The sequence below is a fragment of the Ceratotherium simum genome, chromosome 24 (genome assembly GCF_057802395.1).
Source record: "Ceratotherium simum simum isolate JZ-2026a chromosome 24, ASM5780239v1, whole genome shotgun sequence".
Classification (NCBI taxonomy): domain Eukaryota; kingdom Metazoa; phylum Chordata; class Mammalia; order Perissodactyla; family Rhinocerotidae; genus Ceratotherium; species Ceratotherium simum.
Window position 1 is genome coordinate 16,618,688 of NC_141923.1, and position 23,049 is coordinate 16,641,736.

Sequence of the window (23,049 nt, forward strand, 5' to 3'; positions counted from 1 at the left end):
TTCAGAGGGAAAAGAAATAAATTGTTTGTGGTAAATGATTCAATTTTAGAAACCTTTTTTGTAATATTGCTGTTTATTGCCAAATATAAATAAAACCACATTAATATGGTCTTCAGTTGCATATATAAGGAAAATGAGTTTTTAAAAATGAAATAATGATACTTAAAGGGCTATTTTCCACCTTTTGTTTTTAATCTCTGTGCTTCCAGTAGATTGTGGAAGTCCATTTCCGTGAACTATTCCTATGTAATTGTTTATGATGGATGCTATCTACTTCATTCTGTGGAAAACTAATATATTTCATTGTGAGCACTTGTTACCCAGGTGAAGTAAATGAATTCTTAGCTTTTAATATTTTGATGGGTAATAAAACTGAAAATAACATTAATTTTCATGGTCATTTCTTTTAAGGCTCTCAACCTAGACTCTTCAGTCACATTTAATATTATGACGATTCTGATATAGACTCGTTCTCATGGTCCGGATGGGTAAACTCAAGTGTAATGGGCTTTTAACGAAACTGCAGCAGGCCTAGAACTGGACGGTGGATTCTGAGCATCTGGTTCAGCCTGGAGCGACTGGTGGCTCAGGGGATGGATTCTACTTGCATAGAAAGGAGAACTTTACTCCTAGAGTGTCCCTTTCCCCACCCCTTAGTCTTGATTTATAATATAGTGGTGTTTGGGATGGCCTTATGTGATTTATCTAACCTTGACTTGACCCAGATGACTATATTTTAGGATTTATAGAATGGCATGATCCGTTAGTCTTGCCCCCTCCCTCAACTTTTAAACAATGTACTTTAGGTAACAGAATCATCTTTTTATGTTACCCAAGCCTTAGAAATGTTAGATAACAATCTCTTTGTTTTTTAACTCACAAAATGAGGATAATGGGACCTTTACTTAACATTCCTTTAGGGTTGGATTAGGAACTAGATGAGATAATGTCAGTCTATTAGGTCAAAAAGCTTCTTCCAACCCTGCTCTCCCCAACCCTAAGCCCCAGAACTGATCATGCTGTGATCATCTGCTCTAATTTACATGAGAAAAAGACTAGGAGAGAATAAGAATCTGGAGAGGGTTCTTGGTGGAGGAGGCTTTTCTCTTTATTAGGGGGAAGAGGAGGATGGTATCCTCTAATCTGCAAAGCCAAGTGATGGAGGTTTCAAGAGACTTTCTCTAGGGAGGAGCTTGGATTTCAGTCACCGGTAGGCTGCTTGCCGAGCAGTGAGAGTGTTGGTGTATGTTCCCTGCAGTTTAGGGCTGTCAGTGAGCATGGCAGCTGGTGTCCACTTCGTTCTGCAGACTTGCGTGATCAGGACACTGATTGGAGGGGGCCCTGTCTGGAAGCGAGTAGGGGCTACCCCTTCTTCTCGGTCTACTGCTGGGTTTGAAGAGACTGTACGGGGCCTGGAAGAAGATAGAATAACCCCTATCCCTATCGCATTAGAGGAGAGTTATTGAGACTAACATTTTCTAGGTATTTCCACCATTTAACACATGTTTTGTTCATCAAAATCTCACTCCTCGGGCCGGCCCTGTGGCTTGGTGGTTAAGTGCGCGCGCTGCGATGCTGGTGGCCCGGGTTCGGATCCCGGGTGCGCATCGAGGCACCACTTCTCCGTTCATCCTGAGGCCGAGTCCCACATACAGCAACTAGAAGGATGTGCAGCTACGACACACAACTATCCACTGGGGCTTTGGGGGGAAAAATAAAATAAATAAAATCTTTAAAAAAAAAAAAAATCTCACTCCTCTTCACTAGCTATAAATGTATAAGAAGGGAAGCTCACAAAGTGAAATTCAGACACTGCTTAGAAATGTGAGCTCAGCTATAAATGCTTCATGATAACCATCACCATCAGCTCTCCCTCACTGTGACCTTCATTTGTTCCACAAACATTTGCGAGCTTCCTTGTGTGCCAGACACCAGAGATACCATGGTATGTCTTCTTGCCTCCATGGAGCTTACAGATCAGTTGGGGTTGGGGAGGGGGTCAGACAAATAAGCGATTGTTGTTTGTGGCCTGTGCTCAGGAATCTGACAGACTTGCCTGGTTTAAATGCCAGTTCTGCTCCTTATTTGCCATATGACGTGGAGCAATTTACTTAATCTAAGTATCAGTTTCCTCATCTGTAAAATCAGGATAATAACCAGCCTCCCTCATGGGGTTGGTGTTCGGATCCTGTGAGGTAATCACGTACAGTCTTTAACACTGTTTCAGTAAGTACTATAATTTCTTTTATTTGGTCTAGCAGCCTTTTCTTATTTTGTCTTCTCCAGTGCACATGTTCCGGTGATTTTTTCTGAGTTCTTCAGCTGCCTCATTTTTAGCAGCACCCATCAGCGTAGTAACTGCTCAAAAAGTCCAGAAAACAACACCATTTTCTTGTGTACCAAGATTAGGACAGCTGATCTCACACTAAACTGCATTTACGAGAACATTGGCAAGAACAAAGAGGAGGTTAGAATATTAGAACTGATGGCGAGGCTGCCTACGTCAAAAAGTTTGGCAGGAGGAGGACGTACTTGTTGGCTTGTTTTTAGTAGAAGCGGCCTCTGAGGTGGGCAGTGTCGCCTCCACACTGGATGCTCCAGCAAGGGTGCCAAGATAGAGACCGTGTGTGGGAGTTGCTGCCTGTGTTCCTAAGCTCTGCATCCTTGGATTTTGTGTTTAATACACTTCAGTTTTATTTTTTTGCTCCAGGCTGGGCAACTCTGGACATGTTGTTGGAGGAGTCTATCAGCCTTTCTCTCCAGTTCTGAATTTATAGTACTTTAAAAGTTCAGTCCATTTAGTGAGTTTCTGGACTAAACATAAACTTCACAGGACCCAGTTTGCCTAAACCTAACCTGGACAGTGGAGAAAAGGCAGAGGCAAAGTAAATTTCAAGGCTATAAAATACAGTGTCTTTAGGTTCTTGACACTGATTTTAAGGAATACATTAACGTGCAGTTAAGGAATGTATTAAAAAAAAAAAGCCCAGATATAGCTTCCCAACTTGTTTCACTAAGGAGGCCTCAATTAGGACCCTATAGTGCTTTACCAATCTGTATTTTTGCCATCTAATGGAATTAACATCCATTTTGTTATTATTGAGTAACATACCTTCTGGCAGAATGGAGCATCCTTTGGAAAAGTGGCATGCATTTATCATCAACAACCTTAATACGTTCTTCTTCTTTTTTTTTTTTGTGAGGAAGATCAGCCCTGAGCTAACGCTAATCCTCCTCTTTTTTGCTGAGGAAGACCGGCTCTGAGCTAACATCTATTGCCAATCCTCCTTTTTTTTTTTTCCTCAAAGCCCCAGTAGATAGTTGTATGTCATAGTTGCACATCCTTCTAGTTGCTGTATGTGGGACGCCGCCTCAGCATGGCCGGAGAAGCAGTGCGTCAGTGCATGCCCGGGATCCGAACCCGGCTGCCAGTAGCGGAGCGCGAGAACTTAACCGCCAAGCCACGGGGCCGCCCCTAATACGTTCTAATGATAATGAAAGGAATTTATTTAAAGGAAGCATTTAATTAAAAATAAGTCAACTAGTAAACGCAATTATAGTCACCTGATGTTAGGTTCCTAATAAGCACTAGTTTTCTTGTATCTCAAAAGTCTTGTAAAAGTAAGCTAATATTCAGGGTTTGAATATAAGATACTAATTGTTAGAGTACTAAGAATAATGTTAATGTATGAGACATGAGGCTTGATGTTATGGTAAATTCGCTGATTAAGTGGATTGAATATTTACTATGTAATTATGGATTTTCTAGTAATGAGTCCTTAGAACACTGTAACCAAGGGTCACAAGATATTTTCGTGATTAATTATGTCACATAAGCTCATGAGCCAGGATCAGATGGTAAAAGATTTTTTAAAAAAGTGGTTTGATAAAATTACGTAAGTCATCAGCAAAGCCAAGAATCCTATGTGTTTAGGTTCCTAGATCTTATTTGCAATAAAACTGACTGCACACAAGAACAAAAAATCCTGCCTCTGTTTAAAAATGATAGGATTACAAATGGGCTTTTCTGTTTCTTGTTCCTTTTTGACCTAATTTTTTTTTCAAAGATGGAACTTGCTGTGAATAATTTAAAATCTCAAGTTATCTGATAAATGTCACTCAGCACTCCGTAATATTCTCATTGCTTTTTGAAAAATACATTTAAAACCAATCAGAGAGAAGTTTCTTGCAAAGAAAAGTAAAGGTTTACCGCAGGCCCGCTGAACCAAATTTTCCACTTTTTTGCTTTCTCTTAAGTTTCTTAGAGGAAATATAGATTCTTAAGTTACCAAAGTTATAACTATTTCTTCATTATGTTTGTTGTTTGTGGTTAACCGACTTTTAATTAAAGGCAGTTCCCATTGCTTCATGCTTCTGGGCTGGCGAGTGATGGTCCCCCTCAGGACTGTTAATGGAGGTGGTCCGTGCTAACCCAGGCCCACAGGAGAGACGCATTTGCACTGAGCCTTGCTTCTCCTGGGATGTTCATGGGTGATCGAGCCTTGCCTCTCCCCCTCTGCTTATGATCACTCCAGAGGTTTTACCTGCGTGGGCCAGGGAAAGGTACTCCTGCTGATCCTGCTGGTAGTCCAGACGATTGATGCTCCATGGGAATGCTCAAAGCCTGCAGGGTGGTCTGAGGGGTCTGGGCAGCAGGAAGGGGCCAAGACCCCAAGTCAGGACAGCGAGTCTCCTTTCTTTTCTCTAATTTATGATTGGAATAGTCTGTCTTTTTTGCTCTGGAAGATTTATCATGTTACCTTCTTATTAGTTTATTTTGGTAGAATTAGGAAGATTATGTACATGCATATGACATATATATATGCTCTTCTCAAAGCCATGTCTTATTTTATAGGCAAACCCAGACCGTCACAGTGAATCCAATTAGGAGGAGGTCTTCTTCAAGGATGTCTCTGGTAAGAAAGAAAGAAAAATAGGATTGCCTTTTTTTTCTTTTAGTGATGTCATCTTCCTTAATAAAATATACTTTGAGTTGAGCCACAGAAGTGTGCTGATATTTGATCGTTTTGACGAAAGAAGTGGCGATTTTCCATAGTTAAACCTAATATTTATATAATGTATGTAACATACATATTTATTTATTTATTTATTTTTTAAAGATTTTATTTATTTATTTTCCCCCCAAAGCCCCAGAAGATAGTTGTATGTCATAGCTGCACATCCTCCTAGTTGCTGTATGTGGGACGCGGCCTCAGCATGGCCGGAGAAGCGGTACGTCGGTGCACACCCGGGATCCGAACCCGGGCCGTCAGCAGCGGAGCGCGCGCACTTAACCGCTAAGCCACGGGGCCGGCCCAAACATACATATTTAAATATTAGATCCAACCCAAGATTAAAAATTTTGACTATTAGCCAAGAATAACCAGAAGTTAGTAGATATTTAAAATACTAGATGATTTTGTCTAATAAGATTAAATGTACTACATATCAAATGTTTATATAAGAATTCAGGAAATTTGTATCTGTTCCTTCTTGCTCTTAACTTTTTGGATTCAGCTTGTTTTCTTGTGCTCTCTGATGTCTGATATCAGTGCATTGGGCTTGACTTGGTCATTCTGGGAAATATTGAAAATGATAGATATAGTGAGAGCTATAGGGTCTTCATGTTTATTTTTCATATATAGTGTATTTGTCTCTTTTAGAAGTTTTTTAATGCAGAGAAAGAAACCAGCAGAGAATTACTTTACTTATATTACGTAAACAATTTGTTTTAACCCTGTCTCCACCTTTCCATTTCTTAGCCTAAACCCCAGCCCTATGTGATGCCTCCCCCACCCCAGCTGCATTATAACGGACATTATACAGAACCATACACTTCTTCTCAAGGTAGAGTACACTGTTTCTGAAATGCCTTACAAAATTATTACAATTTGAATAAATTATGAAGATTTGGAGATCTTGAAGCCAGGATAGTTTTTGGCTGAAGTTACATCCAAAATTGTTGTCGTGATTATAGCCATCTTGGATTCATAGAAGAAGCTGCCATGATAGTCAATATCTTGGACATGTGTACAAAATAATGCAGTATCAAATTTTGATGCTCAAATGATCCCACATTTGGCCCATGGGTATTCCTGCAAGCTGGCCCCTATGTCCCGTTAGCGCCCCCCAGGTAGCCTGCGAGTGCCTCCTTGCTTTCTGGCACAAGATGTCCCAGGTTCGTTTTGATTTTCCCTGCCTGAGCTCTTCCCATTGTAAAGGTTTAAACATTTTATTTTTATGTTGATTTTGATTAGTATAGGGAGCTATATTTAAGACAGTGCCTCCAAAGCTGAATCTCAAGCCTTCATTTAACAGACATTTGCTCTCTACTCTGTCTACAAGGCTCTACTATAAAGGCCAAGGAGATTTATGCAGAGAAGTAATTCCACATCTTGCGGAGCTTAGAATCTAATAGTGGAGGATAAGACAAGTACATAGATAACTTAAATACAAAGAGAACATGATTGTTTTGATGAGAGAGAGCAAGCAATGACTGTGCCATTCAGTGGAGGAAAACTCGTCATGTTGGGAAGATTGAGAAGGGCTTTCTGGACCATGAAAGAGGATGGATTTCAGCAGGGAAAGAGAGAGGAGGCTACCTGATTGGGATTGCTGCTCCTGGTTTTGGGGGACAGTGAAGACCATGGCACAGGATGAGGAAGAGGGTGTTTAGAGAGTAGAGTGGTCTGGTAGGAAATGATGCCTGAAGGGACTAGAAGGTGGGTTTGACCATTGTTTGTGCAGGGCCTTATGTGTAGAGGTGAGAATTCCACGCGGTGAGGTGGACAGGAGGGGAGCAGGGCTTTGGGGTGTGGATGCCGAGAGTGTCCACCTCAGAATGTTTTTTACCTTTTTCACTATACTCTCCTGCTTGCACCCTGCCCTTATCTGGTTTTGTGGCCCCAGCCCCACCCACTTCTGGGAAAAGGCTCTTCTCTCCGCGTTGTTAGTGATTCCTTGATACTCATTCCTTTTCCTCGGTCTATAAACATCCTCATAGTTTTTCCTCTCCTTTCTCTCCCAACGATGGTTTGAATTACTTTTCCTTTCCTTTGTCACCCCATTTCTTCGGAGAGTAACACCTGTGTGCTGCTTCTGTTTCTTGGTTACCGTTTGGTACTCTGCCTTTGCTGTTCTGTTCAAGCTGCCCTCTCTCATGTCCCCAGTGCCCCACACACCCTCCATACCATCAGATTCCGGCATTCTCTCCTTGAAAAATCTCTTTTCAGTGTGCTGGGTTCTCCTTCTTCCTCCTGTACCATGAATGTTGTTCGCTGCCTGGAAGGTCTGTCCGTGGCCCCTTCCCTCCCTATGCAGGCTTCCCCAGCAGTCTCATCCACATTTCAGATTTCAGCAAGGGTGACTGTCAAATCTATATTTTCTGCTCCATCATTACTCCTGTGCTCTAGCCCCACATTTCCATCTGTCCGATAGGTCGTTGTGAGCTACTCAGAGCTCCCTAAGTAAAGCCCTCAGTAGAGTACCTGGCTTATGGTAAGCACTAAATAAATAAATATTATCAGCTATTACAACTTGCTGAAAATTAAAATATTAAATTTGAGCTCTTTGCTCTACTCCACAAGCCTGTCCCTTTTCCCATGTTCCTTACCTCATCTTTATGATGAAGTCACTCTCCTGGTTACTTGGATTCCAAACTGCATGTAATTTTGCTTTTCCTTTTCTGCCCTCCACACGCAGTCAGTTACAAATCCACTTGCCTCTAACTTCATATAATATCCCTTCCACATCCCCTTCTCTCTGTCCCTGTGCTCCTGATCCAGTCTAGTCGTCACTGCTTTTTTCCCCTGTCACTACCTATTGCATCAAGGGAGCTGATATCTTCCCTCCCCACTCTCCTGGGTTCATCTGATATGCGGCTGCCAGGCTCATCGCATCTCCCTGATGATCATTCCTTGCCCAGTGTTCAATACTCTGCACGACATTCCCTCAGGCTACTTTTTCAGTCTTATTTCCCACTGTTCTTTTACTCTCTAGCTACCCAATACTCCAGCCAAGATTATCCGGCTTTGTCCAGGCTGCTCTCTCACTTGGAATGCCCACATGCTTCCATCCAGTCAGGATACGCTAGGGTGTGCTATGGAATAAACAATTCTAAACTCTCCGTGGCTGACACAGTAAAGATTACCTCTTGCTCAGGTTACATCGTGCACTGGCAGGAGGGCTCTGCTCCACGTCAGCCTGCCTCAGGGCTCGGGCTGGGGGAGCCTCTTCCATCTGGAACACTGGTCAGGGTGGCAGGGGGAAGGGAGCATGGAAATTGGCTCTCAACCCTCTGCTCACTTTCCCTTTGCTGGTACTAGTCACATGGCTCTGCCTGATGTCCAGAGGTGAGGGTGTGTAATCCTGCGTGCACCCAGAGGTGGAGGGACCCGGCTCCTGATGAAAGCTGGGTATGCCTGCCCCACCCACCCTACCCCTCCGAATGCCGTCTTCTGTGAGATTTTTCTTGATCTTTTTCTCCCTGTCCCCCTCAACCCAGCCCAAGCTGGAAGTGATCCTCCCCTCCTCTGGACTCCTGTCACACTTATGTCCTTAAACTGTAATACTTCGTCCTTGAATTATGGTGATTTTTGTATATACCTTTCCCCTTTTATTTGCCTGGATTCTAGTCATCTTTTTCCCCATCAGTTCTTAGCGTAGTCTTTTATGCATACGGGCTCACAAATGGATGGTTTGTGGGGTGCAGAGAGGGGCTTGGAGGCAGGGAGACCGGTAGGCAGGTATCGTGCTGGTCCAGACAGGCTTGAGAAAGGACCTGAGCTGTGACGGCCGTGAGAAAAGGGGCACTGCAGAGACTCGGAGGTTGCAGAGTATTCCAGATACTGGAAAAGTATAGGGACAAGGAGGCATTGTGTATCAGCAGGAAGAATACAGTGATGCGTTTGAGTCCTGTTCTTCATGGCTATGTGTGCCACCAGAATAAAGTTCACACAGTAGACTGTGGTGTATTCACTTTGATAATCAGTTGTCACTTAAACCGTCATGAATGCTTTTCAAAGGCAACTGTTCTCTGGAGGACTTGACTGCTGCTTTGAAGTGTCAGAAATCACCTTCATTAGTGACAGTGCTTCAGGTGAACTACACATTGGCTGGAAGAAACATGCCTCCTTCCAGCCCTGGACAGGCACACACACAGCGCTGTAGATTAGATTAGGCTCCTGATTCTGCTAGCTGTGGATCCCAGTCTTACTGAAGCCTGGGGGCTGGGGCAGGTGTGATTATCTTAACATGGTTCTTCTTGGCTTCTGGCCCCCTAGTGAGGTGTGCAGCTCCTGGTGACACTGTTGGAGTCACCAACAGTGACTGGAATCCAGAGAAGCTCAGATCCTGCTGAGCTGTTGCCCTTTTATCTTCATTCTGGAAGAACCTATACAGACAATCTAGAATCCCATTTAAGGAGGTGTTTACAGACAGCTGGTGCTTGAACTAGCTCAGCCTCAGCAAGGCCACATCCCCACCAGGGGGAGAACGCAAGTCAGTGGCCCAATACCTTGAACAGTGTCTCTGCCTACAGCTCCCCAGAGTTCCAGAAAGTCTGTTTCGTCTTTCTAGTAAAACACATATTTTTGAATTTCAGAAAAAGACAATATTTTGTGATACAATTGTACTCTTAATGTTGGACTTAGATTTGGCTAATCTTATTAGGTGCCAAATCCTGAATACAACTCTTAGAGTAGGCAGAGCTATCCCCGTTCTATAGATGAGGAAGCTGAGGTTCCAGGAAATGATGTGCCCAGGACCACTCAGTGTTGTAGGTAAAGCCAGGTCATTTCAGCATGGATTTTCAAAAGTGACGTAGAAAATGGCATCAACATTCAGGGCCTACCTCAATATTTGTCTAGAGTAATCGGTCCAATTTAATACATTTTAAAAATCTCATTTTAAATATATTTTTTTTTTTTCCAGATAATCTCTTTGTTACCAACCAGAACGGATACTATTGTCACTCTCAGACGAGTTTGGATCGAGCCCAGATTGACCTCAATGGTCGGATCCGTAACGGCAGTGTCTACAGTGCACACAGCACTAACTCCTTAAATAACCCTCAGCCCTACATGCAGCCCTCACCCATGTCCTCTAACCCAAGTATTACTGGGAGCGATGTCATGAGACCCGACTATGTCCCATCACATCGGCACAGTGCCCTCATACCCCCCTCCTACCGCCCGACCCCAGATTATGAGACTGTGATGAAGCAGCTCAACAGAGGAATGGTGCACGCAGAAAGGCAGAGCCACTCGCTGAGAAATCTCAACATTGGTAGCTCGTACGCCTATAGCAGGCCAGATGCTCTGGTCTACAGCCAACCTGAAATTCGGGAGCATGCCCATTTTACCTCTCCCCAGTCAGCCCACTATCCCTTCAATTTGAATTACAGTTTCCACAGCCAGTCTCCTTACCCCTACCCCGCAGAGAGGCGGCCTGTGGTGGGTGCCGTCAGTGTGCCTGAGCTGACCAACGTGCAGCTGCAGGCCCAGGAGTACCCAGCTCCCAACATCATGAAAACACAGGTGTACCGCCCACCCCCACCTTACCCATACCCCAGGCCGGCCAACAGCACCCCAGACCTGTCCCGCCACCTCTACATAAGCAGTAGCAACCCAGATCTCATTACCAGGCGAGTCCATCACTCAGTCCAGACGTTCCAAGAGGACAGCTTGCCGGTGGCTCATTCTCTCCAGGAGGTCAGCGAGCCGCTCACCTCGGCCCGGCATGCTCACTTACAGAAGAGGAACAGCATTGAGATAGCTGGGCTGACTCACAGCTTTGAAGGCATGAGGCTGAAGGAGAGGACCATGTCTGCGTCGGCAGCGGATGTGGCCCCGCGGGCTATCTCAGCAGGCTCCCAGCCAAATGTTTTCATCGAAAGAACAAAACGAGAAGAGACGGACGAACAGGAAAGCCTGAGATATGGTCATAAAAAATCTCTTTCAGACGCTACCATGCTCATACACAGCAGTGAAGAGGAGGAAGATTTTGAAGAGGAAAACAAAACACAGGCAGCACTCTCTCTGCTGGCACGGGAGCCCCGGGGCAGTTACTCGCAAGAACCGCAGCTGAGCTACGCCTGTGGTTCGGTCACTGCAGTCACCAGCCCTCTGCACATTCTCGAGCCTAAATCCCACGTCACAGAGACTGAGAAGAGGGTGAGGGACGGCAGCCCCGTTCACATGCTCGTGGAGGCCCAGCGGCCCAGAAGAGATGGGCTGCTGACGCCCTCCATGTCCGAGTCCGACCTCACCACGTCGGGGAGATACCGAGCACGGAGGGATTCTCTGAAGAAGAGGCCCGTGTCAGATCTCCTCTCTGGAAAGAAAAACATTGTGGAAGGACTTCCGCCGCTAGGGGTAAGCTGTTCATGTGCCGGTGGGCCTCAGCCAACCTAGAAGAGTGCCCTTTAAACCTAAGTGTTCTCAACAACTTCTACCCTCTGTCTTTTCTTTAACTCATTACTTCTGACGTTTTCAGCTCTTTTCTTTTAACTTTTTTATCCGCCCCTCCTCCCACTTTACTCTATTTTTGTCTTATTTGGACCACATTTGAGTTTAATTATCTATGGAAAAAATTGGGATCGATTAGAAATTTAGTGATTTTTGCTTAGAGATAATGAATTAGAGGAAATGAAAAGGTAAATGGAGGAGGCTCTGTGGAATGGAACAGAAAGAATGAATGAAATGTTTTAGCAATGCATTAAAGGGAGTTAAGATTTCATGACTTGAGCCAGGATTGTTTTGTTAGCCACCTGTTACAAACACCCTGTGGTGATGCAGGAACCCAGGGCTGCATTTGTTCAGTTTGCCCGTGTGAGGCCTGAGAGAAGCATCCATGGAAGTGTTCCTAATGCCTTATATAATTCTCAAGGTCAGAGTCCTGGTGGGCACAACTTGAAATGCTTGGCCATGATCTCTGAGGGCTGGAGAGTGGTTCTGGAGTTGGGAAGGTGGCCCTTTGTTAAGACAAAAAACCTGAGAGCTCCAGGTCTCTTTTAAAGAAAGATGAAGTGCACTGAGAACCCAAGGAAGGTCCCTTGTAGAAAATGCAGCTCTTTAATATTCACTATAATAAATAAACATGAATTAAGTAATCACTCCTCACCTATTAGAAGCAATGTATAAAAGAGCATAACCTCATCTCTGGCTGCCTTTCCCAGAGCATTTACCGTGTGCCCAGCAAGCCTTCTGCTTTACCATGTCCACTTTATAACAGGCCTATTGTTCCTGCAGATGGGGAAACAGACTCCGAGATACTGAGTAACTTTCCCAAGGTCACCCAACTAGTCTGAGACTAAACTGGACTTTTAAACTCATATTTATCTTTGCAAACTGTTCTCTCTTCTGTACTGTTCTGCATCGAGGCATATTCTACATAATATTTTATTAAGTAATAAATGCTTGTCTAAACCTTGCTGTTCTGTCTTTCCAGTGAAACCATTTGAGTCCCCAAACTTTGGCCACGCATTTGTGGCTTTGTCATGTAAGCGTGTCTACTCTAAATCATCTTGTTGCATCACTCAGGCTTTGGAGTCCTCACTGCCTGTGCCTCCACTCCCCGTGCCCTGCACTCTGGCCAAGCTAAGGTGATTGATTAACCTATCCATTCTGTCTCCCAATTGCTCCCAGTGTCCTGGCGGCTAGGACTTCTCCCCGGTCCCTGCTAGTCTGCATACTCAGACTTGAGGGCGCATCACAGACATGGTTCTGGCCTGGTATATTAGATCCTCTGAGATGCTATAAACATCTTCATAAGCAGGAAAAAAATTCACACAATATTATAGTGCTTATGAGATAGATCAGCATACATAGACTAAAACTACTTACAGTAGTGCCATGAATTTAAATGTGTTTTCTTTTAATGCATTTTGAGTTTGAATTTTAAGTTTATTTTGTTTTTTTTCTTTTGGTGAGGAAGATTAGCCCTGAGCTAATATCTGTTACCAATCCTCCTCTTTTTGCTGAGGAAGATTGGCCCTGAGCTAACATTTGTGGCCATCTTCCCCTATTATATGTAGGACACCTGCTACAGCATGGCTTGACAAGCGGTGTGTAGGTCCATGCCTGGGATCTGAACCTGTGAACCCCTGGGCCGCCAATGCGGAGCACGCTAACTTAACCACTATACCACCAGGCCAGTCCCTTAAGTTTATTTTTAATTTTTCTTGGTAGTACATTCTTTCTCACCTACCTGAACAGTAAAGGTCAGTGTCTCAGGTCGGCTAAAGTGGAGGGTACGGGCTCACGATCAGTGATTCAAGGTGGGGGCAAGGTGTGGATGTGTCTTCCAAAGTGATTCTACCTGAGCCCCTGAGCCAGCTGGACAGGTCCCTTTATAGTTAGTACTCCCCAGTACATCAAGAACTGTCTGTCATTTTTTTTTTGTTTTGTTTTGTGAGGAGATCAGCCCTGTGCTAACATCCGCCAGTCCTCCTCTTTTTTTGCCGAGGAAGACGGCCCTGGGCTAACATCCGTGCCCATCCTCCTCCACTTTATATGGAATGCCGCCACAGCATGGCCTGCCAAAGCAGTGCGTCGGTGCGCGCCTGGGATCCGAACCAGCGAACCCCGGGCCGCCGCAGCGGAGCGCGCGCACCCAACCGCTTGCGCCACCGGGCTGGCCCCTGTCTGTCATTTTTACATGTGGCGTTTTCCCCAAATGATATTTGTTTTGAGTATAGTCTGGTATTCAAGCCTATTATCCCTATACCTTTTGAATAGGGCCTAGCAAGTTCTGCTAAATCTGAGGACTTTAGTCAATTTGGTTCTCTAAAAATAAAATTTTCTCCCCCGTTAACCTTTAAGACCTACACTATTAATAAAGTGATGTGATTGGATTATGCTTTTGCTCCCTTTTAGGATAAGGGATTCTCCTTACTCAAAGAATATGTATGGCAGCTGTGAGCAAGGGGAAAGGTATAGGACCTGAGCGTGGAAAAACTTGGGTCTGAGTCTAGACCCTGCCATTTATTAGTTCTCTGCTCAGTGGGCTGGGCCCTTCATGCACCAGGACCTCGGGTTCTCATCTGTAAACCGGGGACAGTCACCCCTCCTCTGCCTGCTGTGGCATTGTTTTAAGTCCCACATAAGGTTAGGCATGAAAAATGCTTTCTGAATTCTATGATGCAGCATAACTGATTTTAATGAAAGATTTTTATTGTTTTGATACTGATTACCGTACAGAGTCATGTGTCGCTTAACGATGGGGATACGTTTTGAGAAACGTGTCGTTAGGTGATTTTGTTGTGCAAACATCGTAGAGTGTACTTAAACAAACCTAGATGGTGTAGCCAACTACTTAGCTAGGCTATATGGTACTAATCTTATGGGACCACCGGTCCCTCATTGACTAAAATGTCATTATGCGTAACGGTATAAAGAGGAAGCTCTGTGACCTGGGGCAAGCTATTTAATCTCTCTCTGACTCAGTTTTCTCATTTGTAAATGAAGATGACCCCAGAGAGTTGTTGGGGGAGTAAAGTGAGGTCCTGACACAGAGAAAGTGCTCCATCAAATTTTACTACTGTGAGGTTGCATCATACATGCAACTTACTGACTTCCCAAGAGTTGAAGGGCCCAGCCTCCTCCTAAACCCTCTGACCCATTCATGGTAACTGGGGTTGCCATTATCTTGTTTAATTGTTACAACAAACAAGTATACTAATGTGAATTAAGCTTATAAAGGTTTAATATTAACAACAGTGAAATAAATTGCAGACAAGCAGGAACATTTTAGAATTCTCCACCCATCTCCACCTCCAGGGACTTGATTGTTATCTGAAAAAGGTAGACTGGTTTGAGTGCTCACACAGCTACGTAAGGAGTTTGTTGTTGTTGCGCCCTTAGTCTTGCGTGGTGGTTCTCACATAAGAAATCACTGTACATGCTTGTACTCTAAGGGCTAAGTAAGGGGTATTTGAGGCTAGTTTTGACTGTAAACACCTTTCTTCAAATCAGGCTTCAGAACTGACCTTACAGCCAGTCGGCTTCATCCAGCATATCGTGCTGGGCGTTTTGAGTCACTTTCAGGCAAGGTGCTGGAGCCTCCTCATACTGGCAGGCGAGAGCTGACTTAAATTTTCAGGCATCTTGTGAGCCAGTGGATGTTGCATTGGCAGTTTGAGATGGCCATGCTGGGAGTATTTGCACTGTGGAAATCGGCAAACTTTACAGATCAGAGCCCTCCCCACCAGTTGTTAAACATTTACCAGCATACCTCTGTTTTCTGCACACATTAGAATCGTGAAATTTTAGCCCAGGCAGGAACCTTTTAGTCTGTGCCTGCCTCCCTCCTCTCTCCCTCCCGCCCAGGCTGGTAGAGCTGTAGCAAAGCTGATTTCATTTATGAGACGGATGGAGAAAACCATTTCTTTCAAATTAGGGCTACTGTGGTTATAATTATGATGGCTTCCAAGGAGATGTAGAATATCTAAGGAGACTTAGCGCTCTTACACTTGTTTGACTTACAGAGGAAAATCGTTAGCTTTAATAATAATTTTAGAAAACACCTGTTTTCAAGAGGCAGCATTCTGCTGATACTCTGTCTTCTACCCTCTCCTTCTGGTGTCATGATTGAGATTTCAGCCCTGTATTATTTTCGTGGTTTAAAAATGAGGTGGTTCTGAGTGGTATAGTGATCCAACCCAGGTCACACAAGTCTGCCACAGAATGTAGAATAGAACAGAGAGCACGACCACAGAAAGATTTCAGATATACATTCCAAATGCAGCTGTGGATGTGACTATATTCATGTAACTCCACATATTCTATTTTATAGTGTAAAATTCTGGAACAGCGCTTAGAACAGGGAATGGTATTCGCAGAATAGGAAAGTGGTAGTTTTTTCAGAATGATTTAAAAAACTAGTTTATATTTTTTAAAAATTATAAAAGCTACTTATTACAGTCAGGTGACTGCATTTAAAACCCTTTTTGTGGACTGCAGCTGATTTTTGTGTCACATTTTGAAATTTGGGAGTTCTGTGAAGGAATGCTGTCTGCCTGGAGCCTCACCTTTTGTTACAACAGAGCCCTGAAACCAATTGCATTTCAAAACGTTATATCTGGAAAACTTATCAGTGCTTTGGCCTAGAAAGGAATGCCTTTCTCTTAATGTTTGTTAAACTGTATATATATGTGTGTGTGTGTGTGAAAGAGTGTAATCTCTCCTGTGGTTGTTGGCAAAGGAGAGCATTCCCTCTGTTTCCAGCCTTGAGTCCATTGGAATTTCTTTTCAAAGGGGTTGTATTTGTGTATATTTCATACATACATATAAATATCTTTATAGGGAATGAAAAAGAGCCGAGTAGATGCAAAAAAAATTGGTCCTCTCAAGTTGGCTGCCCTGAATGGACTCTCCCTGTCTCGCTTGCCTCTGCCTGATGAAGGAAAGGAAGTGCCCGCCAGAGCCACTAATGATGAGAGGGTAGGTATGAGACATGTGGGCTGTGTGCTGTCTCTGGGACAATCGATAAAATACTACAAAAATGCCTTCATGAGATCTTAGTGAATTTTCTAACACATTTAATAATCAGAAATGAATATTAAGGAATTTTGTAATCTAGACCTCAAAAGTGGGGCAAATTTATAGCTAATGTTTTAATAGATAATTTCAGGCTAAATGTTGATTTTTTGTTTCTCAGTGTTATTCTTTACCTTCTTCCAGCTATCTGTGGCAGTCTTGATTTTTGATGGCCTTAAAGTTAGAGGAAATCGACAAGTGCATATGAGTACACACAGGAAAGAAAGCAGACATTGACTGCTTTCATTATATTGAAAATTTATTTCAAGGGTAAATAGTTACTGAACTTTTCAAAACTTTCTTTGTGACCAAGATGTATTTGCTATGAGGTTTTCTTATATTAAAATCAGAGAGGCATGAATTATCCTAAGCAAAAATTAATTTCCTTACAACTGGATTCTGGAGACATAGTTTCCAATATTTATTACTGTTTTTAGTTTTTAATGTATCATTTATTATAAAATTGAAGCATTTGTTCACAGAGGTTGGAATTGATTATCCTACTGTAGGATTTACTGTTCTCCAGGAAAATTTTCTGGTTCTTAGGAGTCAAAAAACTGAACATAGATATAGAGAAAATGAATTCAACACGTTTTAGGCCAATTTTCACCTTCTAACAGAACTTTGCATTATATTCTCACTAACAAGATTATTTCATTTGTTCTTTTAACTCTTGTTATGGCTTGTTAAAAATTTAACTTTGGTTTCACCTAGAATTTTCCATATTAGATAATGCTAGACTTGAAGCAGAAAATAAGATTTCAAATGTACAATCAAAATGCAGCTGTGGCATGTGACTGTATTCATATTACTCCACATATTCTATTTTACAGTGTAAAATTCTGGAACAGCGGTTAGAACAGGGAATGGTATTCACAGAATATGAAAGAATTCTTAAAAAACGGCTAGTTGATGGGGAGTGCTCAACAGCACGACTCCCTGAAAATGCAGAAAGAAATCGATTCCAAGATGTCCTTCCCTATGACGATGCCAGAGTGGAGTTGGTCCCAACGAAAGAAAACAATACTGGTTACATCAATGCATCACATATTAAGGTGAGAGGAACATTTAGAGTAATTGACGGGATGTGAAGTTTTAAGTTAAATTACAAGAATAGTAAGAATTGTATTCATGTCTGTATTCTAAAAACACCCTAGTTTTGAACCATTGTGGCAAACGATATTATAAGCTGGGAAATCCATACCCCAGGGCGGGAGAGAAAGTGTCTATCAGCAGAGCCAGAGTCACATTTGCTCTCTCCACGGGGTAAACCACTCTGTCCCCAACACTGTTACCACATCTTGGGAATCATTTATTTGCCTGACTTTAGATCTTGGTTCTTACAAATCTGAAGACCTTGTTCTAGCTTGTAAATTCTCTCAGGAGCAGCTGAATTGATTTTTCTTCATCACATACCTTCCTGCATTTTATGTAACAGAGTGTCTGGGTTTTTTGATGGTGTTCACAAAGCTTTTACTTATGAAGGTGCCATCTGTTCTCTTTGCATACTCCCTGTAATCATTTTTAAACATCATTTGTTCTTCAAAGAAGCAGTGCTATTTTTCCCCTGGAAGCAGTATAATGCCATTTAACTGGGGTGATGTTATACCCACTAAAATGGAAAAGGTGATGCTTCACAGCAGGTAGCTGAGTAAAGCTGTCCTTCTCTTCTCCATACCCTTGTTCATGCTGGCTAGGAAGAAAATTCTTTGTTTTGGGGAGGAGAAATTTCCTTCTAGTGAGTGTCTATAATCAGGTGTTGTTTTTCTTCTTTTCCACATTTTACTTAGTTTGCAGGTGATATTTGATGGAGCAGTTTCACATTTGAGGCTTTTTAGAGACCTGACAATCTGCCTATGAATGCCAGTACCCTTGATGGTCTTTGGGAATCTACGCATGTGCTTTTTAATGTGGACATAGTTTATTTGAAAACCGACCATTTCTTTGGCATAACTCATCCAGTCTCTCATGACTGGCTGGATAAGAATTGAATAATGTTGTGGTTCTATAGTGGTATTTCAGAATCTTCAGGGGCATCCTGAAGAACAGTGGAAAGAGTGTGAGCTTCAGAATTCCCGCTCTACCTCTCACCAGTGTGGGCCCTCACTGTGCTGATCTCTGAATAAAGAAATGCTGACACCTCCCCCTTTGCTCCCTCACCATCAGACCCTTCCTGCCTAGTTCTTGTTTGCTGTGGTAACTGGCGCCACCCACAGTGCCTGCCCCTGAGTGGGTGCTTGGTGAGAGGACGCGGGTGTGACTCAGGGCTGGCAGCCTTACATGAGAGCCTGGGAGGAACAGTGCTTGGCACAGGCTTTCCACTCAGTGCTCAGAACATAGTTATTGTCGTCACTGAAAACCAGGGGAGCTGAGATTTAACCCAGATCTCCTGACTACAAATCCAGTAATTACTCTAGAGTAACCGACTCCTCTCAAGCAGGTGAAATCTTATGTGGAAACTTAGTATTTATCATTATGGAGGGTGACCTGACTGAGAAGTTCAGAGATGAGACTACCTTAAGTAGGAAAATTTCTTTTTTCCTAGAAATCTGACATTTAACTTAAGTGTTGGCTTCATTGCTAATAGTTTTTCGAATGTGTTTAGTACTTCACAAGGGGAAATTGTGTTTGAGATTTGGGGCACTATGAGGTTGATATTTTTATAAGAAGAAAAACCATCAGAGCAGCAGCAGCAACCACTTAGTAAGAGCCTTTTATGTGCAAGGCAGTGGTGTATTGACTCACTTAATCCTGACAACAGCCCCAGGAGGGTAGGTAATATTCTTATTTTATGCATGAGAACTGAGATTCAGAGAGGTTAAACAAATTGCCCCCGGTCACATAGATTATTATGTGAATTCAGAGTACATAAGTTTATAAAAAGGTCAGTAATGGAAATTGTATTAATAAGGAAAAAATAAAAGCCTTTATTCTGCTGAATAATTCAGTTTACTTTTTTAGTTTTATCATGAACAAAGGTGCATACATGCATGCAGATATACATAACATGTATTATACACACATATTAATTTTTATTTGTTTATTGTGGTAACATTAGTTTATAACATTATATAAATTTCGGGTGTACATCATTATATTTCGGTTTCTTTGTTTTGTTTTGTTTATTGCGGTAACATTGGTTTATAACATTGTATAAATTTCAGGTGTACATCATTATACTTCTATTTCTGCATGGGTTACATCATGTTCTCATGTTCACCACCCGAATACTAATTACAATCCATCACCACACACATGTGCCTAATTATCCCTTTTGCCTTCCTCCCTCCTCCCTTCCCCTCTGGTAACCACCAATCCAATCTCTGTCTCTATGTGTTTGTTTGTTGTTGTTATTATCTACTACTTAATGAGTGAGATCATACAGTATTTGACCTTCTCCTTCTGACTTATTTCACTTTGCATAATACCCTCAGTGTCCATCCATGTTGTCAGAAATGGCTGGATTTCATCGTTTCTTATGGCTGAGTAGTATTCCATTGTGTATATATACCACATCTTCTTTCTTTCTTTTTTTTTTTTAATTTTTTGTTTATTGCAGTAATATTGGTTTATAACATTGTAAAAATTTCAGGTGTACATCATTATAATTCTATTTCTGCATAGATTACATCATGTTCACCACCAAAATACTAATTACAACCCATCACCACACACATGTACCGAATTATCCCTTTCACCCTCCTCCCTCCCCCCTTCTCCTCTGGTAATCACCAATCCAATCTCTGTCCCTATGTGTTTGTTTATTGTTGTTATTATCTACTACTTAATGAAGGAAATCATATGGTATTTGACCATTTCCCTCTGACTTATTTCACTTTGCATTATACCCACAATGTCCATCCATGTTGTCACAAATGACTGGATTTCATCGTTTCTTATGGCTGAGTAGTATTCCATTGTGTATATATACCACAGCTTCTTTATCCATTCGTCCCTTGATGGGCACTTAGGTTGCTTCCAAGTCTTGGCTATTGTGAATAACGCTGCAATGAACACAGGGGTGCATGTACCTTTACAAATTGGTGTTTTCAAGTTCTTTGGATAAATACCCAGCAGTGGAATAGCTGGATCATATGGTAGTTCTATCCTTGATTTTTTGAGGAATCTCCATACTGTTTTCCATAGTGGCTGCACCAGTTTGCACTCCCACCAGCAGTGTATGAGAGTTCCCTTCTCTCCACATCCTCTCCAACACATGTTGTTTCCTGTCTTGTTAATTATAGCCATTCTGACGGGCGTGAGGTGATATCTCATTGTAGTTTTGATTTGCATTTCCCTGATAGTTAGTGATTTTGAACATCTTTTCATGTGTCTGTTGGCCATCTGTATATCTTCTTTGGAGAAATGTCTGTTCAGGTCTTTTGCCCATTTTTTAATTGGGTTGGTAGTTTTTTTGTTGTTGAGATGCATGAGTTCTTTATATATTTTTGAGATTAAGCCCTTATCAGAAGTATGGTTTGCAAATACCACATCTTCTTTATCTATTCTTCCCTTGATGGTCACTTGGGTTGCTTCCACGTCTTGGCTATTGTGAATAATGCTGCAATGAACACAGGGGTGCATGTATCTTTACGTATTGGTGTTTTCAAGTTCTTTGGATAAATACCCAGCAGTGGAATACCTGGATCGTATGGTAGTTCTATCCGTAATTTTCGGAGGAATCTCCATACTGTTTTCCATAGTGGCTGCACCAGTTTGCACTCCCACCAGCAGTGTATGAGAGTTCCCTTCTCTCCACATCCTCTCCAACACTTGTTGTTTCCTGTCTTGTTAATTATAGCCATTCTGACGGGCGTGAGGTGATATCTCATTGTAGTTTTGATTTGCATTTCCCTGATAATTAGTGATGCTGAACATCTTTTCATGTGCCTGTTGGCCATCTGTGTATCTTCTTTGGAGAAATGTCTGTTCAAGTCTTTTGCCCATTTGTTAATTGGGTTGTTAGTTTTTTTGTTGTTGAGATGCATGAGTTCTTTATATATTTTGGAGATTAAGCCCTTATCAGATGTATGGTTTGCAAATATCTTCTCCCAATTGTTAGGTTGTCTTTTCGTTTTGTTGATGGTTTCCTTTGCTGTGCAGAAGCTTTTTAGTTTGCTGTAGTCCCATTTGTTTATTTTTTCTGTTGTTTCTTTTGCCCGGTCAGACATGGTGCTTGAAAATATGTTGCTAGGGCTGATGTCAAATAGCATACTGCTTATGTTTTCTTCTAGAAGTTTCATGGTTTCAGGTCTTACATTCAAGTCTTTAATCCATTTTGAGTTAATTTTTGTGTATGGTGTAAGGTAATGGTCTATTTTCATTTTTTTGCATGTGGCTGTCCAGTTTTCCCAACACCATTTGTTGAAGAGACTTTCCTTTCTCCATTGTATGTTCTTGGCTCCTTTGTCGAAGATTAGCTGTCCATAGATGTGTGGGTTTATTTCTGTAATATTTCGGTTTCTGTGTAGATTACATCATGTTCACCACCCAAAGACTAATTACAATCCATCACCACACACATGTGCCTAATAACCCCCTTCACCCTTCTGCCTCCCCCCTTCCCCTCTGGTAACCACCAGTCCAATCTCTGATTCTAAGTGTTTGTTTGTTGTTGTTTTTATGTTCTATTTATGAGTGAGATCATATGGTATTTGATTTTCTCCCTGTTACTTATTTCGCTTAGCATGATACCCTCAAGGTCCATCCATGTTCTCATAAATGACCAGGTTTCATCCTTTTTTATGGCTGAGTAGTATTCCATTGTTTATATATACCACATCTTCTTTATCCATTTGTCCCTTGATGGGCACCTAGGTTGCTTCCAAGTCTTGGCTATTGTGAATAACGCTGCAGTGAACATAGGGGTGCGTATATCTTTGTGCGTTTGTGTTTTCTTGTTCTTTGGGCAAATACTCAGCAGTGGAATAGCTGGATTGTAAGGTAGTTCTATTCTTAATTTTTTGAGGAATCTCCGTACTGTTTTCCATAGTGGCTGTACCAGTTTGCACTCCCACCAGTAGTGTATGAGAGTTCCCATTTCTCCACATCTTCTCCAACACTTATTGTTTCCTGTCTTGTTAATTATAGCCATTCTGACAGGCTTGAGGTGATATCTCATTGTAGTTTTGATTTGCATTTCCTTTAGTGATTTTGAACATCTTTTCATGTGCCTGTTGGCCATCTGTATATCTTCTTTGGAGAAAGGTCTGTTCAGATCTTCTGCCCATTTTTTAATTGCATTGTTAGTTTTTTTGTTGTTGAGATGTATGAGTTCTTTATATATTTTGGCTATTAACCCCTTATCAGATATGGTTTGCAAATATCTTCTTCCAATTCTTAGGTTGTGTTTTTGTTTTGTTGATGGTTTCCTTTGCTGTGCAGAATCTTTTTAGTTTGATGTAGTCTCATTTGTTTATTTTTTCTATTGTTTCCCTTGCCCGGTCAGACATGGTACTTGAAAATATGCTGCTAAGACCAATGTCAAAGAGCGTAGTGTGTATGTTTTCTTCTA

General features: G+C 42.1%; 1 protein-coding gene across 2 annotated transcripts in view; it reads left to right on the forward strand.

Annotated features, from left to right (window-relative positions):
- Positions 1-23,049, forward strand: part of PTPN21 (protein tyrosine phosphatase non-receptor type 21) — an 81,206-nt gene that overhangs the window by 48,106 nt on the left and 10,051 nt on the right. For both annotated transcript variants that reach the window (XM_087448084.1, XM_087448085.1), the window contains exons 11-15: positions 4,856-4,916; positions 5,763-5,847; positions 9,931-11,372; positions 16,302-16,439; positions 17,369-17,590. In XM_087448084.1, the coding sequence (XP_087304210.1) occupies positions 4,856-4,916; positions 5,763-5,847; positions 9,931-11,372; positions 16,302-16,439; positions 17,369-17,590 (1,948 nt within the window). The remainder of the gene's footprint in view (positions 1-4,855; positions 4,917-5,762; positions 5,848-9,930; positions 11,373-16,301; positions 16,440-17,368; positions 17,591-23,049) is intronic.